Below are 17090 nucleotides of genomic sequence, written 5' to 3' on the forward strand. Positions count from 1 at the left end.
CTTTTTAAAAAGCATGGGGATGTGACACAACTTGGGAGCAGTTTTAAGTTATTAACTATTATGCAAACACCTTAACTGCAATTTAGTGTAGCATTAGCAGCACACCCATCCCATGAACCCACAATTACCACAGTTGTTTCAACTTCTTATTTTATCCAGTTAACAGGAAAAGTGAAACATGCAATAGCTCATCATTAGATTTCACTATAGGAAAACCTGAAGACGCTTCCTATTAACATTATAATAACTAGAGATGAGGGAATAATTTGCAATGATTTATCCAAAAATGTAGCCTCTTTTTCTGTTCATGGAATATTTATTGGTAGCTTGTGGTTCTTCAATTTACTGAATATTCAAAAATATTTTACTTCTTTTTAGAGTTTTTTTTTTCACATGCAGAATGATCCCATTTTGCTTTGAACACTCAGTATTTAAAATTCACTACCTGAGCTGTGCTCATTAGTAAGTGGCCAGGTATGTGTGGGTGAATGATTGCTTGTCCAACTTGAAAAATGGAGCTTCAGAGAATAATCATGGATTTTAAAAGTGCCTTCCATGGCTTTCTGTGCCAGGAAAACCCAAATGCTTTAATGGGTGAACACAAAAGAGATGAAAGTTTGGCTGAAGATCAGTAGGTAAAATACGTGAACAAACATTTGTAGAACTTTTTGCAGCATTTACCCAGATCCAGTGGCATTGGCCAAGTGACCTCAAACTGCCTGCCCGTGGCTCTGGGGTTAATGCAGCCACAGTAGCCTTTGGTGTGAAAAACAACATTAAATTGTGTTTATGACCTTCACACCAGACTCTCCAAAAACCACAACCTAAGCTCCTGCTTTTCCTCTTCATTTATTAAATTGCTTTGGCCAGGACCACAACTTTTTAATGCCCTTGTTAGATCCAAACTCATGTAAAAGCTCTTGTTCTGCTCCTGAACAGACATCCCAGCCTAGAGGAACCCAGGAGCTCCCTCCTAATTCTAGGAAATTACATTCAAAGAAACAAACTTGTATAAAACAACAAAATTATTTAGTGAAAACCTCCTCCTAGGGTCTAAAGATCAAATCCAAAGTCAAACCACACAGTACTGAACCACCAGCAGCCCCTGCTCTGCAGGCCTTCCTCACTACCTGATTAGCCTTGACATTTTTGACTTTCATCTTCCACACCATCCATCTTTTTAAATCAAATAAGCCCAAAAGGACGCCCTTGAAAGTGCATCTGTATAGTCTGAAATATGTTAATAATTACAGTAATTAAACCAAAGGGAATTTTTGTTTTAAATTCTCCCCCTCCAAGTATAAATTTATGAACCTATCAAAACAATCTTTAATAATTAGAACTAAGATTTCAAAGTACATATTCTCAGTAAGAATAATTCTGTATCACCCCAGCCAAATGCAAACATTTTTGCTAGTGAGTTCAGGGAGTTCAGTGAACTCTTTCCTCTCAGATCTTGAAGCGTGTTACTTGAGGCATCTCCAAACTTCAATAATCCATTTTATTCAATTTTATAACCACTATTTTAGCCTAATTTTCTAAGGAAAAAACCCTAATCTGTGTATCACACTGTCTGCCATCTCAGCAAATTACAAATGTGTTGGCCAATTCCAATTCTAAATTGGATTTAGCAGGGGTGTAGAATTCCCACAGACAGGAAATTGTTTCAATTTTTATGAAAATGGATCATAAGTGACAAAAAAAGCCTCAAACTAGTGGACTTGTTAGAAAAAGTCACAAAAAAACCAAACTTCCAGTCTATTTCTCATGGAATGCCTTGACACTGGAGAAAGGAATCAGCCAAAAAGGCAGGTTATCTGTACTCAAGATAACCTTTCAATGTATTTTTTTCCAATATATCACTAATTTTCAATAATAAAACAATGAACTTTTACATTACTGATCAACTAATCCTGGGAGTCAGTACACCTGGAAAAAACATTCTTTGAACATCAATTAGGATGCCCAAAATAAATGGATTTAAAAATCTGACTGGAGAAACTCAGGTGCACAGAACTGGGGAAAATTCAACAATCTGAGTCAGCTGCTCTTGCCTCAGCTTGAGAGCTTCCAGGGCTGTCAGGAACTGACTGGATTGTCATCCTCCTTTTGAGTTAATGCACCAAGTAAGTTATTTGTGTCATGCTACAGAGAAATCAAGCACGCACAACTAAGTAGCACTGTCAGATCAAAAAAAGTTCTTTGTGTACATATTTTCCAGAGCATTTTGTACCAAAGGAGACCTCAGAGATTAATGCTTATTTTATCGAGATTATCAAACATGCCCAGATAGGAGACGCTGTGTTTAATAATAGAATGAACCATTCTCTAGACTGGATTGTGCATTCCTGGATTTTCCCCAGTTTTGCTGCTTGTTCCAAGGTTGGTATTTCCAAGACCTCCCTTACTTTGGATTGTCTCCCTCTCCTGCCCCTGCTCTGTGTCCTGACACACCAATGTACAACACGGAGAGAAGAGAGTCTTTACTCTCATCTGCTCAACTCAGCAGTGGAAATCATGGGAATGCCACATAATTCCTGTTCTGTGACACAAGAACAACTGTTATTATATTCTCTTACACACCTGGTTTCTTTCTTTATATGCCTTTGCTTCCTCTGTCTGCATTAATACTTCCTTGAATAACAAAGTCTCCTGAGAGACACGTATGGCATTGAAATGTTTACAAAGCCACATTGCCTGAGGGGAGAAAAAAAAAAATACAGGTTGAAATATTTGGAAAGAAAATGAAGCAATTTTTTTCAGAAGGCTGCAGAAAGACAGAGCTTTCCTAGCCATACATTTACGTATACAGACATAGATAAGCAACTTTAAGTAGTTTCTTATAAAGATGTTCAAGAGTATCCAGCTTTGAATAATAGCTTTTTCATCTCCTGTACGTTAACACAGAATTTAAAGAAGGAAATGTTCTTCCTACCATCCCTCACCAGCATCACCTGTTTCTGAGGTTCAAATGCAACACTGACCTTTGCATTTAAGCAGTGCCAGTGGACATGAGACAACTGACCATGCAAATGGAACAATTCACAGCAAGGGAACACCACAAATGTGTAATTAAGTTACTTCCCCCAGGCTAATTAGTCCTGCTAAAAGGCTGGGAAAACAAGGCAGGCAAAATTCTGTTGCCTTCCAGTATTTTCACTACCTCAGTGAGTTCTCACAGATCTCACTTGAAACTATCTGTTTAACCTGCAGTGTAACACCCAGGTGTAGCCCTCAGGAATGCCAGCCTTTAATTTGTCTTGTGCTCATCTATCACTTGGATAAATCTCAACATTCTTCTCCCAGAATAAAATTCTCCAAAATGCTGAGCTCAGTAGAAAGTAAGAGAGTGAGTGGGAAGTGCTACAACACTGAGGGTAAGGTACTCACAACTGTAGTTTTCCCAGAAGCAGGTGGACCAAGGACACAAATTCTTGGAGCTATGGAAAAAGGATATGCAAATGTCAAGGTGCAGAACAGCAAAAATCCCCTCCAGTTTCTTATCCTTGTATTGCATAATATCACCACAAAATACATAATACCACCACAAAACAATTATTTCAGCTGGAAGGAAGCCTCAGTGGAGATTTCAGGATTGGGCTCCACTGGGAAAAAAAGGAGGAACAGAAAATCAGTGCCAGCTGGGTCCTCCTTTAATCTCCATGGTCAATGGGATTAACACTCTAACCATGCCACTTGGAGAGATATATGAGATATGTATATCTCAATCCATTTAAGCATATGGAGAGTTTGGTGGGTGAACCATAAACATTTCCTTACCTGAGTTCGACTTTTATTCCTGAAACATTGATTCAGAACTAACACATTTTGTGATGAAAACATACCTCAGTTTTTAATTTCACCTAAATAGGTTGCATCAGGGCTCAGTGAAGATTTAGATACTGCAGAAAGAAGGACTCACTCACTATGCTTTTTGACAGCTGCTTTCAGTTTTTCTAATCACCATGTAAAGTAATTTTCCTCATTTCTGTTTCTTGTGTTTCTCTGCTCCACGTCCCTCTCCTTTCCCTGAGTGGGCAAGGTGCAAAAAATGCACCTCAGTCCTGAGGAATTCTTAATCCAGTGCACACACACAACACAATAGGCATTGCTGTCCTGAGATTCATTGGGAATGAATTAGAGGCAAGACAAACAGGAGAAAATGGAGTTACTCTTAGGAAAGTATTTGGAACTTTTTCCATTTAATACACCTTGGGCTGCAATCCCTTGAACTGTCATTTTATATTAACAGCTTTGATGTTTTTTCCCCCCTATACCACATGGGGAAAAAAAGCCCCAAATCAGAGTCTGTGCAGGAGGACTGGTTAGTATTTACTGGAATAATGTAGGTCAGAGCAGAGGGGGGATCCACTCACCCAAAAACCTCCTCAGCTCTCCATAACCAAGGGAGATCGTGTCTGATGGGAACAGACAGGCAATGATGTGAAATGTATTTTCATGAGGCCTTCCATGCACTTAACAGTTATTGGGCAGGTGCAATTTTTAAACATACATGAAACCCAAATTACAGATTCATCTTTACAAAGTTATCTGACTTGGAAGGTTTAAGAACAACTCCCCCCTTATTGGTTCTTGCAAGTGCAACAGAACTAGTACACAATGTAGAAAAATACTTTAAAAGGATACATCAGCTGTTTTTATCACCTAATTTCTTTCAAATGTAATGTGATTAAATCCTAGTTTTTTTTTTTTTTTAATCTAACACCTTGAAACTCCAGCCCGGTACTTAGGAATTATTTATAAACAGCGTCATAAAAGAGTGCTTGGGTGCCAACACTAATCAACTTCTTCAAACCACTTCAAAGAAAATCAAAAAACCTTTCCATCCACAGATCCTTTTGAGGTTTAACTAGGAGCATGATTTAAAATTCACAAGAAAGCCCTTAGGTATTGAAGCTTTAATACACAGCTTTCTTGGACAAACGTTTGATAAAAAACGAAACATACCATTATATACACCATCTCATGCTTTAATATTGCCCAGGGCTACTGTAAATGCTCACTTTGTACTAAATCTGGTTTGCTCTCTGCTTAGTGGCTGGCAGCAGATGGGGCAGTGTAATTCACTGATTTACTCATTTGCACACTTGTAGGGCTCCTCTAAAGCGTTCTCCCCAAACATATGACACAAGGGCACAACCAGGACACCACTGGGGGTAATGTTTAACCCTCCAACCAACAAATTGTCACTATTAAATACTGCAGCTCCAAAGCAGCAGCTAAACGAAGGCAGAAATTCTGGGAAATGCCTTTTTTTCAGTAACAAATCATATTTAATTCTGTATTTAGTCTTGATGAGATGCTACAGGATTTACTCATCCAAGAAAGGCAAGTTTTGACATTCAAAAATGATTTTAGCAATGACAAAATGAATCCTGGAATAACAAAAAAGAACAGCTGGACTCACAGAGTTTCACTTAAATCCAAATGATTCTATGATTAATATTAATACAGCAAAATTTGCTTAACTTGTAAGAGAAATCCTTTGTCAAAGAGGAGAAGCACAGGGTACATACTGATCATTCAGGCAGAAGTTTTTTACATTCCTTCAGAGGTTTGAGTGTAGAGGTGGAACTCACAGAAATGCCACTCAGACTCTGAAAGCCTTTTTCATTAACACAGACCAAGATACTCTGTAAAAAAACCTTCTATCTTTGAATAAGAAAGAATTATCAGCCTTTATGTGGCCCTTGAAGGTTTTTAGAAGGAACACATGAAAGAACAATAGCACAGAGCCTAAGCACAAACACTTTGCCACACATTTGACCTACAAGATTTTTGAGGCAGTTTTAAGTTATAATTACCATTAGACTTGTTTATATTTTTAAAAGTACTTTAGATCCTATTATTAATTAAAAAGGTTCTCTAACTTCACACCTGGGATAGATGTAATGCTTCTTTTCCACACATCTCTGTTTGAAATTTTCTCTAGGGCTAAAACTGTCTAGGCAAGGCAAGATCATGAAAATTCATCACTTTACTGATGGCTCTAATAAGGTTTTTTTTTTCTTCTAAATAGTCAGCACCTTCCGCCATGATCAAAAAGTAAAATCAACTCTGCTACACATTTCTGTTACATTATTTTCCACATAATTTATTCTTAAAACAACATTTAGGCTTTAATTTTAATTGGAGTTCCTCTCCTTCCTTAACAGGTTTTTCCAGTCCAAAAGCTGACAGCATTTTCAAACAACTGCTGTAATTCTGTAATTTGACAAACAACTGCTGTAGTTCTGTCTTTAGCTTCTAAGTATTGAAGTCATGAGATGGAAACCTGCCAAATTCTGTTAAAAATAATATTGTGAGGCTTCAGGACAAACGTTAGCCCAATGTGAAGAAATTTCATCAGCATTCTATCAAACTGCAGGAAATTCTTCCACATATTTTCCATGGCTCTACAAACCAGATTGATTATTCATGCTGACTGCACCAGAAAAGGCTGGGCACAATTTGCAGGATTGGATTTTTTTTTTCTTGAATGTATTTAGCAGCATTTCAATCAACATCCATCTGATCAGCACCTCCAGTGATGATTTCATTGATGCTGCAGAACTTTCATAATGGTTTACTCTGGTTTTAAAGAAACATCAAAGCTCCGTGACACCAGCTCTCCCTGACAGCTCACACAGAACAAAAATCACAGTTCAGTTGTGCATATCCAAATATAATCTGCCTAAGGGTGAACAGTTTGTAAATCAAATAATTTGATTGAGGGTACATGCTTTTATTGTGCAGAATACAGACTTACCATTCAATTTAGCAGGTTTTGTTCCACAGAGGAGCACTGCTCACTGTTCCTTCAGCTGAGATGCCACTGAGCTGTGGAACTCATTAACAGCAGCGAGTAACAAACTAATCAAAAAGCAGAGAATCTGCCAGCCCAGGTAGAATAGGAACCCAAATTTACACCTGACAAAAGGAGTAATTAGCGAGCTTAAAGACAACAGGAAATATCAGATGGGGCACAGAAGGCATTAATAATTGATACACCAGAACTCTTTGTTATTCCCTTAGAGGGTTTCATTGTTATAACTGTTAAAGTGCATTTCTTATTAGATTACCCACTAAAAAAAGAAATTAAAAGCATCTTGCCTATAACTATTCCAAAATGCTCACCGTTTGTTTTTTTTTGTTTCCCCCCTCCCCAAGACTCAGCCTGAAAAGTTTGATCCATCACCTGCCAACGCAGCACAGCTCCCAACAGCTGTTTACAAATCAGCAACTGAACTATTTCTGCTGTCTCCATTTTCACTTACCATCATCGTTGTTTTGCTTTAAGTGGTTTATCATGAACTCAATGGGATCATCTGGCTTATGAATTAATAGCTCTTCAAGCATGTTCTGGAAATAAATAGGACAAAGTCAGAGGAAGATTTAACGCAGCTCTGCAGTCGTGATATCTTGCATTTTTACAGCAATGTTACAATGAGGATCCTAAACAGCTTATAAATGCTTATTTCTTTTCTTTCACAGACAAAAACTGAGACTTCAGAACCTATTTTAGATGCTGATAAAATGAAGATGGTCAGAAAATTGCCAGTAAAAAAAACCCCAACCTATTGGTTTCAGCTTATTTATGGCACATATGGACAAGGTTTGGCTCAAGAAGCCTGGGGTTGAAAATGATTGAGGCAGCACTGATATAAAACCATACAATGAACTTAAAAACCAGAGTTAACTTGAATTTGTGTCTCTGCAGGGCAAGATGAGCCTTCTCTGGCACATTCCCACAAATTTCTGACTGGCCCAGAGGAGTGGAGAACAGGCAAGAGTTGTGGAAAATATAACCCACAGAAATGGCACATTTCACACCTGTACCAGCCTTGGCTCCTGCAGGAAAAGGAGTGGGGAGAAGGAGGGGGGAAATAAAAGCAAAAAAAGGCTTAAAGCCTTGCCTTGAATGTCTGCTTTGGAGCCCACTCTCATGTTGAACCCCTGAGGTTATACAGGGCCTTGTTTCAGCTCCCACCCACAGCAGTTGGGATCTTGCACTGGTTTCAGGGAGGATTTGGGCTTTACAGGCAGAAAAAAGAACAACCCTGAGAAATCCAAGACATTTCAGCCCAGCCACGAGTCCTGTAATTAAAACTAAACATCAAACAGAACTAGTGCTCTAATTTAGACAAGCTGCAGAAATGCTCAAGCTGGAAGAGACATTTCTAAACAGCAGTCATAACATTTTTATATTGGCAAGTAAATTCCATAAAGTCCATCTAGTCCATAAAATTTTAAATCATCACCAATGGATTGTCTCCTATTAGAGTGGCCTATTTTCCTTTTCTACTTCATTAGAATAATTAAAACACTCAATTTTGTTTATAAACTGGTGTTCGTGCAAGTTCTGGTGCATCAAGGTCTGGTTAACACAGAGTATAAAAGATAAAATTTGTATTTTTATTGGAAGTTCATTTAGAAATTATTACTATTCAGCAACGTTTATTTAAACTAAACAATCTGGTCTCTGCACTACACTTACCTTTATAAATAACAAAACAAAGAAAATTTGTTTATTATAATTCAAAAATGTTCAGGGTGACAGTGATTGACACTGCCACTGTTTCTTGCCCAAACCCTTTTATTGATCCAGTTCTGCTAAACTCAGTTTAATTTCATGTGAGTTTTTCTGTTAATCTCTGGGGGAGGGTTATATTTTGGGTCTCATGTAGTTGTTACATTTTGTGCTTTGTATATATTTTAGCACAACAATTTCAAGCTGTGTTTGTATCATTATTTTGCTCCAACACAACTAAAGCACAAAAATACCACACTGAGTAAATCCCACAAACGTTTGACGTAATCTGAATCCCTGCAGCTGCATCCAACGCCTCATGGCTTACATAACAGAGTACTTTATTTAAAAAAACCAAAACAAAACACAAATATTATGCCACACAAGTCATAATAAACAGAGAAAAAAAATCATAGCACAAAAAAAAAAAAAACTAGGAAAAGAAATTAACATGTGTACATTTGAGTGAGCTCTGAGCAAGTAAAACCGAGTTTTTAATTTAAGAGCAGCACACAGGGAAGGCTCTCCGGCAAGTTCTCCCCTCGGAACAGCACCGGGATATTTGGCCATTCACCCAAACCGCCCCATGCACCACACGGGGGCTTTTCCCCAACTCCACAACAAAACCCACCCTCGCCTCAAGCAGGGGAACCAGGTACCGACACCACAACAACGCCACAAGTGCACTTTTCTCGCTTTATTTCGGACTTTCCCTCGGCGAAAAGGCACAACAGGACCGCAGGGGGAAGGGCTTTAACCGGGGCATGAGCAGCAGGCGGTGACACCCACGACAAAACCTTCACCGCGTCCTTCCCGCACCCAATTTATCCCTGTCCCCCCTTCCTCCTCCTCCTCTCCTCGTCCTGCCTCGCCTTCCACGGGCTGAGACATTCTTCAGCAAACCAAACCCACGCAGCAACTGCCCATTAAAACAACCCATTGGGCGCGTCCCGCACACGGACGCCCGCCCATCGCCTTCCACACCACCCGGTGCCTCTCCCCGCCTCCCCGCGGCGCGGAGGGGCCGGCGGGGGCTCCCCGTTCACCTGCAGCAGCTGGAAGAGCCCCTGCTCCTCCGCGTAGATGCCCGCGGGCGGCGGCCGCGCCGGGGCCGCGTCCTCCTCCTCCTCCGCCTCCGCCATGGCCGCCCCTAGCAACGGGACGCGTTGCTAAGGAAACGTCACCACCGCGCGACGGCGTGGCCGGCGCCTCGGGTGCCGCGGCGGGGATGGGAAACGTCATCGAGGCGCGACGGTTGCCATGGCGACGGCGGCGCGGTTGCCGCGGCGGCGGCGGGGCCGAGGCCCGCGGCCCGCGCTGTCCGCCCGCCCGGCCCGCTCATCCCGGCCGGGCCCGCCAGCCCGGGGAGCTCCGCACCGCCGGTACGAGCCGCAGGGCTCGCCGCGGCGGGAGCGGGGCTGCGGGGGCGGGCGAGGCCGCCCCGGGAGCTTCGGGTCTTTCCGCAGCGAACGCGCTCCGTGAGGAGAGGCGGGCTGGCCCCGGCTCCTGGCAGAGTTCGGAAGGCGCCGGGGCGGTGGTTCTGCAGCCCTGAGAGACGCCCCGGTCGCCCCTGCCCCGCGGTGGAGGCACTGCCCCGTTCCCTTTGCAGCATCCCCCGCTGGGTTTATGACATCGCATTGCCAGCGCTCCCCTCGGCCCCTTGGCATCACCAACACACCGACTGACTGCCTGGGGCTCTGGGGCTGCAGGGCTTCCACACAATAGAGCTCTCCTTTTAATTTTTTTTTTTTTTTTTTTTTTTTTTTTTTTTTGGGAGGGGGGGTATGTATGTTTTCCACTAACCCACACAATTCCAGCTCGGGCGAGATGTTATTTGCATAATTTCTAAAAAGCAGCTTCCTTTCTCTCCTTTAGACCCCAAACCCAGCAATAAGTCAACATGGTAAACATGAACGAGGTGGTGGAGGCACTGAGGAAGATCGAGGAGAAATACAAGCTTTTCCAGCAGCAGCAGTTCACGTTTATCCGAGCTCTGGAGCGCACCCGGGAGGAAGCCCACGATTTGATCAGACCTGTGTCATCCATTGTCCAGGTACAAATCCCTCAGCACAAAGTGCTCCCTGCCCGTGACACTGGGGCTGGCTCCTGGGGCCACTGCAGGCCTGGGGAAATGCTGGTTTTGCTGAAGGGAAAGGGGACACAAAGTGCCCAGGAATGTTTGTGGGTCACTGAAGGGCTGGGGAGAGAGGCACCTGTGTGGGAGCCTCCCGTTATCCCTGAAAGAATCTCGTGGCTGAGCAGCAATTTCTGCTTTAGCTGAACACTGCTGAGGCCCAGCCAGAAACGCAGGCTGCAAGGAAACAATCAAACCAAGCTTCCTTCCCCAGCCACACGTGGAATCTGTAATCCTCAGCTTGGAGGAAGCAGCATTCCTGCCTCTTCCCCCTGGTATTGGTGCTGCTGTGTCTTTCTATAGTGCTTATTAAAAATAATGGCTGTGTTACACAGGGAGGATGATGGATTGAGGGCTGAGAGTCCCACGTGGGCGAGGGGTTTGCTGGGCTGCTAAGTGAATTGTCTTGGAATTTTTATAGCATGGTGTACTGAAAAGTAGAACTTGGACCACCTGGAGACTGAGGGGGAAGAAAAATCTAAATAAAATCAGAATTGTGGATTTGAAAGAGCAGAACTCGAGCCCAAAACCCAATTGGATGCCAAAGGCAGAGTGAAAGCCAGGCTGCTGTCAGGATTGGGACACACAATGAGCTGCTTGTTTTTTCCAAGGGCTGCCTCTCCCTAACAGAAGGGCTTTGCTCATTGCCTTGCAGAGGATTGTGACAGACACTGCACTGAGCCATTTCATCCCACTGAGACGTTCCCATTCTGCTGGTTTCAGAAGCACTGGTATTTCCCCCTGTGCAGGTGCAGTGCTACAAGGACCACCACTGCTACAACTCCACAGACAGGCGCATCCTCAACATGTTCATCTCCATCTGCAACGAGCTCCGCTGCCTCTGCCAGAGGATGGAAACGGTGCACCCTGGGGACAGTGTCACCAACGGCCTTTTGGAGAAGTGCAGAGTGCTCCTTAACGACAGCAATGACCTCAGTGCCCTCAGAGCCACGTAGGTGCCTGTCCAGCCCAGCCCAGCCCAGCCCAGCCCAGCCCGGCCCCTGGCATTTGTCTGTCACTGCTGGGGCTGGCACTGCACATCCCCGCTGGCTTCTCCAGCAGTTCTGTCACAGCCCCTTCCTGGCTGTGCTGAGGGTACAAGCTTCATGTGGCAGCTTTTGGGAACACTGCCAGTGTCCCTCCAGAAAAAGAGTGCTGCTTTGTTTGTCCATCCTTTCTCTGGGCCGTGGCGGGGCAGGTGAGCACCCTGAGGTCCATGCAGTGCTCAGGCAGGTTCCCTGCTCCTTCCTCCTGCTGCTGCTCTGCCCTGAGCTCATTTCTGCAGGCCAAGTGTCTGTGTGTCCTCTCCAAGACTCCAGATCTGTGCCAGGGTGGTTTTTGGCAGGACTCACCTGTCCACGTACAATTCTATCCGTGCTTTTCCCTTTTTGGCCAATGGCTGCCTGTGCACTCCTGCTCTTCCTTGGGCTCTGAGGGTGGCTCCCAGGGTTGCAGTGCTGGGACTCCTCTGCCAATCATTTCCCTCTGTCCCACAGCTACCCCCACCCTGTTGTGAACTACCTGAGCTTGGAAGAAGCAAGGCATCGCTATGGAGGGGTGGTGAGCATCCTGCCCATCGTTATAGACAACATGAAGGAATGGGTCACCTACTCCAAGAGGCACGTGCTGTACATTGTGAGTCCTAGATGTGCCATATGCAAGAAAGAGACACCAACTTCCCAAACAGCACCTGCTGCTCAGACCTCCAACAGTAACAAAAATCCTGTACAATTGCAGGAAAAAGATTTCCAGAAATTCCTGGCTGCAAATCAACGACCACAACCAAAGGCTCCCTGGAGGCCACCAGGCAAACATCCCTATTAAAAGATCAAAGCTCCTGCATCATCTGCTCACCACCTTTAAGAACCTGGCTGATCAAATACAGTGCAATGAACACTAGAGATCCATCCTGAGTCCTCTTACTGAAGTGTTGCCCTGCAGCCAGCCCGGGACACATGCATTCACTCTCCCTTGCTGATATTGCCACTCTGCTCCTCACATCCCCACAGCAGCAGCTGCTGCTGCAGCTGGTCCCTAGGGCCAGCACTGCAGTGGGAGCAGGGATCAGTCAGGACTCACCAGGTTCTAATCTCTCAGACATGAATCTTGGACAGGCTATTTGAAACAAGATTTCACATTTTCTCAGCCTTGTTTCTGAGGAACATCCCCTCCCTGCCACACAAGCTGCCTGTCTGAGGGATGGGCTGCAGAGCAGCAAAGGCCTGGCATTACAGATTCAGACATGTCTGTGACATTTAGACTTGTCACTAAAACTCCCTCCCCACAACAGAAAGAGTTTGGTCAGCTGGAGCACAGAATCCCAGTTTACAGTAGGACACTAAGGAGGTTTCCCATACCTGCCACTGGCTCCAGAGGCCAGTGTCCTTCAGCTGCTCTGCTGCAGCCTCCTGCAGCCTCTCACAGCACTGAACATCTCCCCTCACCCCTGTTGACTCCTGTGCTGTCAGAGCTGGACATGTAAAGGAGAGCAGAGTTCATTTTGCTCTTTGTTTGTCCTGACAACAGCCAAACAAAACACCCCTGTGCTCCTCAGACTTCCACAAAATAAAAGCCACTTCCAGTCCATGTGATCCATGGGAATGTGGTGGGAGCATCATGCTCAGATGGTTCCTGTTCAAATTGCAGATTAAACTGCCTGTGCTTTCCCTGCTTCAAGGCAAGGTTAGGATTACATTAGGTTAGATTTCCCACCTAAGGGGCTGGCCCACAATGGCCCTGGGGCTCAAAATATGGAGCATGAGACCTCAGACCCTACAGCCTTTTTTAAATAAGTGTCCTCCCCGTGTCTGACTGCTCTTGTCCAATCCCACAGGCAAATTCCTTCCTGCTGGAAGACACTCCTGAACAAACAATTTCCCCTTGCATACTAAGCTCAGTTTGCTGTGAGAAAGCTCTTGCCTTAAAATCACCAGGTTTTGGTAACAAGCAGCTAAAAACAGAAGGAAGAATTAATACAGAGGAGGGGTCACAGGAAAGAATAACAGCTTAGATGAAATGGAAAGTATTTCCAGGAGCATTTTTATTCCTCCCATAACCCCACGTTGATTTGCACTTTTTTCCTTTCCCCTATGCACTTGGACTGCAATGCACCCACCCAGTCTGGAGCAGAGCCCTATTTTTAGGGAGATTTGATCCAACTGAACTGAACCTTGGTGAACTCAAAATGGTAACAGGGTCACAGAGAGACTCCTGGGCACTACTGGGGCCACAGCCAGTGGAATGCCACTGCCACCTTCCCTGGCTTCACTTGAGATCCCTGGTGCAGAGGCAGCTTCAGGCTGAAAAATCCAAGTTGTGGCAGCTGCCCCGTTGTGTTCCATGGTGCAGACAAGTGTCCAGTGACAGTTGCTGTCTTGGAAATGTTTTCAGGACAAGCTGCTAAGACTGAATGATGACAAGTGCTGGGGACACAAGAGATGCTATTCCCAGATCTTGTTTCCAACCTTCTTGGCCCTGTCCTATGGTTTAAATTTGAACACACAGGCTATGAGGAGTCCAAAATTATTCTCCAGTGTGTAGCTCACTTTCAGCTTCCAGGGATGAGCACAGCACAAATGGTTTGTCAGAACAGTCCTAACAAAGCCAGCCCACCACTGCTGCTCAAAACTCCAGTGCAGTTGTCATTTTGCACTTGACCAAGGTGATACACGCAAAAAAGTTCCCAAATTTTACTAATAAGATTCATACATGCAAGAAACAGTTCCTAAATCTTAATAATAATTTCTAGCCTAGCCCTATCCTTTCAGTCAGTGTCATGCAGCCAACATTTTAAGACCCAAGCAGAAAAATGAGTGCATAAAACTTGCAGTCTGAGGTTTGATAATGACAAGACCAGAATTTGTTGGAAGACTGCAAAGTTAAGTCTCACAAAAACACCCAGACAAATTACTTAATTTCCATACAAGTTCTCCTCTTCTAGAGTGGATGGACACTTCAAAAGACAAAAAGATACAGCAAGAATTGTTTTCCTCTACTACAAATCAAGCTGTTTGAAGAATTTACATAAACAGGATGTAAATGCCAAACACAAAAGTGCAATAAAGTTTTACTTTAGCCTCGGTGAGCATAAAATTGCAAGATACACACTGAGAAACCAGGCAGGGCACCAGCTGACTTTCCTACAGATCTGTCAGTTAGTCCAGGAAATAAATGCTGCTTTTTTGTTCAAAGGCTGGAATACACATAAGGGCTGGTAATAGATGGCATCAACAGAATCCTGGCATCTGTATGAATCATTTCTGTGCTCCCCTTGATTCAGCTAAGGGTCAGATCAGGCTTTTGTCAAATTGAGGAACCTGATGTAGTTGAAGGTGTTCCCACTCACTGCGGGGGGTTGGACTGAATGAGCTTTAAAGGCCCCTTCCAACCTGAACAATTCTGTGAGAAACCATTCTGTGAGAAACCATTGTGTATGTTCAATGCGTGGCTCCAGCCTCTCACACACCGAGAGGACACACGTAGCTCAAACCCCGAGAAGATGAAGCGTCAGGAATGGTGGTGGGCTCTGGAGGGAACCAGAAGGGTCGATTCCAAGGAGGGCGAGCTCAGCATCCCAGAGATGCTGCGGAACTCAAAGGGACGGGCTCGGCAGGGCCTCTAGCGGCCGCCTCCAAACCTCCCTCCAGCAACTTCCAAACAGCTCCAACAACCCCGCTGCCCCCAGCCCTGAATCCACAGGGCCTTTTTAACGCTGGTCACAGGTACCCAACCCCCGGGTAGAGCCCAGGGCAGCTGGGGGGCCGCCCGCTCCCGCTCCCATCCCCAGAGCTGTAATTTCAGAAGAGCCAGCGGCTGTTCCCTGTCACCACCACCCTGTGCCCCACATCACAAACACCCCGAGGCAGGAGAGGTTCTCCTGGCAGTCCTGAATTCATTCCCCTGCTGCTGGTGCAGCAGCAGTTTGAGCTTTCAGTCAGAGGAGCATCGAGCACAACGAGCAGAGGCAGCTTCAAAGAAACAAGGAATAGCATCTGCAGACAGGAAGGATCAGCCAGCCCAAAACTGGACTGAAAAGACCTTAAGGAAAAAAAAAAAAAAAAGATAGAGCCAAGTAAAGCCCACTGACACCAAACTCATGATGACCATAAGTCAACTTTTTGAAGTCTTGTCTGGAAAGCAAAGCCCATGGGAATGCAAACCAGGCTTCCTTTGCAGAGCTCCTGACTATGAACAGATTAAGCAACTCAACTCCTGTGATTTCCTATCTTGTAACCACTTTTAAAATCCACTGTTGTGCCAGCAGCTAAGAAGTTCCAACGAATCAAGATCAATCAGCACAGATATTTTAATTTCCTGAATTTGAAGTATTTCCTTCCCTAATGTCTCCTGTGTGATTACCAGCTATGTTATGAACTGCCAAATGTACTGCTTGGCATTAGTAAGGAAGGAAGGCACTTGATTTTTCCCTTTTTTACCCCAGTAATACATTTCCATGGGTAATTTTTATCTAATGATTTTTTTTTACACTGGCAAATGCAGCTTTGCAAAGCCAGGCTTAAGGGGTGCCTTATTTTGAACCCATCCTGTGTAAGGGCAAGTTAAATTCACGTTGCGTTTTCATTTTACTACCCCATGCTGTAGAACTAATCCCAGTGCAGGAGTACAAACAACTTTCTGTGTCACTGAACCCTAAGATGATATTTATGGTATTTTCTATATAAAATTCTCCATAAACATTACTTGGCCAAAGCATGTTCACAATGTGTCACTTGCACAACTTAGACCCTTGCCTTTGTTGCTCATATTTAAGAATTATACTTAGTCCTTAATGGGAATGCTGAGGCTTGTGTATGGATTACTAAACTGCTTTGAGCAATCTTTTAAATATTCATTTATTTCAAGAAGAGAAGGAAAAAAAAAACCACCAGCAAAAACCAATGAAAGACCAGAACCAGTGAGAAAGTGCCAGTCTGGGTAAAAAGCAAAACAAAGAACAACCTTGCCTCACTAGAACAAAGTGGCCCCAAAATTCCTCATGGTCTGAGGAAATGTTCTCGTGTATGCATTGCATGGAAGGGAAAAGCACAGACAGAGCCAAGTCCTGACAGCAGCCCCAGCTTTGCAAACAAGGCTCTGACATTTCCAGCTATTAATTTCTCTAATCACTGTGCAATTTGGCCTGCAGGAGCAAGGCCATACAGAAGCTCACCCGTAGACTTGCAGCACTCAACTGTTTGCAGTTCATTTATGGATTATAGTGGCACATTCTTGGTGAGTTGGTTTGTCACAGAAGAAAAAAAGGCTTTGGCTCCATGCAGAAAAATGAACTTCTAATGGTGAATCCTGTGCAAAGGGGCAGCAGCCCTGACCTGCTCTGGACTGTCCCATCTGGGAAGATGTTTGGACACTGAACTCCCTTTCACGTGTTTGGTCCCAAGAAGGTCTGGCAGGGAATTTAACACAGAG

General features: G+C 44.2%; 2 protein-coding genes across 3 annotated transcripts in view; one reads left to right on the plus strand and one right to left on the minus strand.

The window, feature by feature from the left end:
* Positions 1 to 9709, minus strand: part of AK8 (adenylate kinase 8) — a 65445-nt gene extending 55736 nt beyond the window's left edge. Inside the window, exons 1-5 of one of the 2 annotated variants that reach the window (XM_021543542.2) lie at positions 9577 to 9598; positions 7278 to 7362; positions 6770 to 6930; positions 3391 to 3440; positions 2584 to 2697 (exon numbers count right to left, since the gene is read on the minus strand). In XM_021543542.2, the coding sequence (XP_021399217.2) occupies positions 2584 to 2694 (111 nt within the window). In that variant the 5' untranslated portion in view covers positions 2695 to 2697; positions 3391 to 3440; positions 6770 to 6930; positions 7278 to 7362; positions 9577 to 9598. Of the gene's footprint in view, positions 1 to 2583; positions 2698 to 3390; positions 3441 to 6769; positions 6931 to 7277; positions 7363 to 9576 lie in introns of both variants that reach the window. The other variant, XM_021543541.2, reaches the window with a different exon arrangement.
* Positions 9710 to 9827: 118 nt separating this feature from the next.
* SPACA9 (sperm acrosome associated 9) lies at positions 9828 to 12563 on the plus strand. The gene is made up of 4 exons (XM_021543785.2): positions 9828 to 9912; positions 10406 to 10583; positions 11414 to 11616; positions 12161 to 12563. Exons 2-4 carry the CDS (start codon positions 10431 to 10433, stop codon positions 12486 to 12488), a joined length of 684 nt encoding a protein of 227 aa, XP_021399460.1. The 5' UTR covers positions 9828 to 9912; positions 10406 to 10430; the 3' UTR covers positions 12489 to 12563.
* The last annotated feature ends 4527 nt before the right edge of the window (positions 12564 to 17090 follow it).

Source organism: Lonchura striata, chromosome 22, assembly GCF_046129695.1.
Source record: "Lonchura striata isolate bLonStr1 chromosome 22, bLonStr1.mat, whole genome shotgun sequence".
Lineage (NCBI taxonomy): Eukaryota > Metazoa > Chordata > Aves > Passeriformes > Estrildidae > Lonchura > Lonchura striata.

Excerpts from the sequence above, each read along its gene's own strand:
- SPACA9 (XM_021543785.2), top strand. The coding sequence starts at position 10,431 with ATGGTAAACATGAACGAGGTGGTGGAGGCACTGAGGAAGATCGAGGAG. Across the intron at positions 10,584-11,413 it reads CTGTGTCATCCATTGTCCAG|GTGCAGTGCTACAAGGACCA; the intron begins GTACAAATCCCT and ends CCCCCTGTGCAG. Across the intron at positions 11,617-12,160 it reads CTCAGTGCCCTCAGAGCCAC|CTACCCCCACCCTGTTGTGA; the intron begins GTAGGTGCCTGT and ends TCTGTCCCACAG.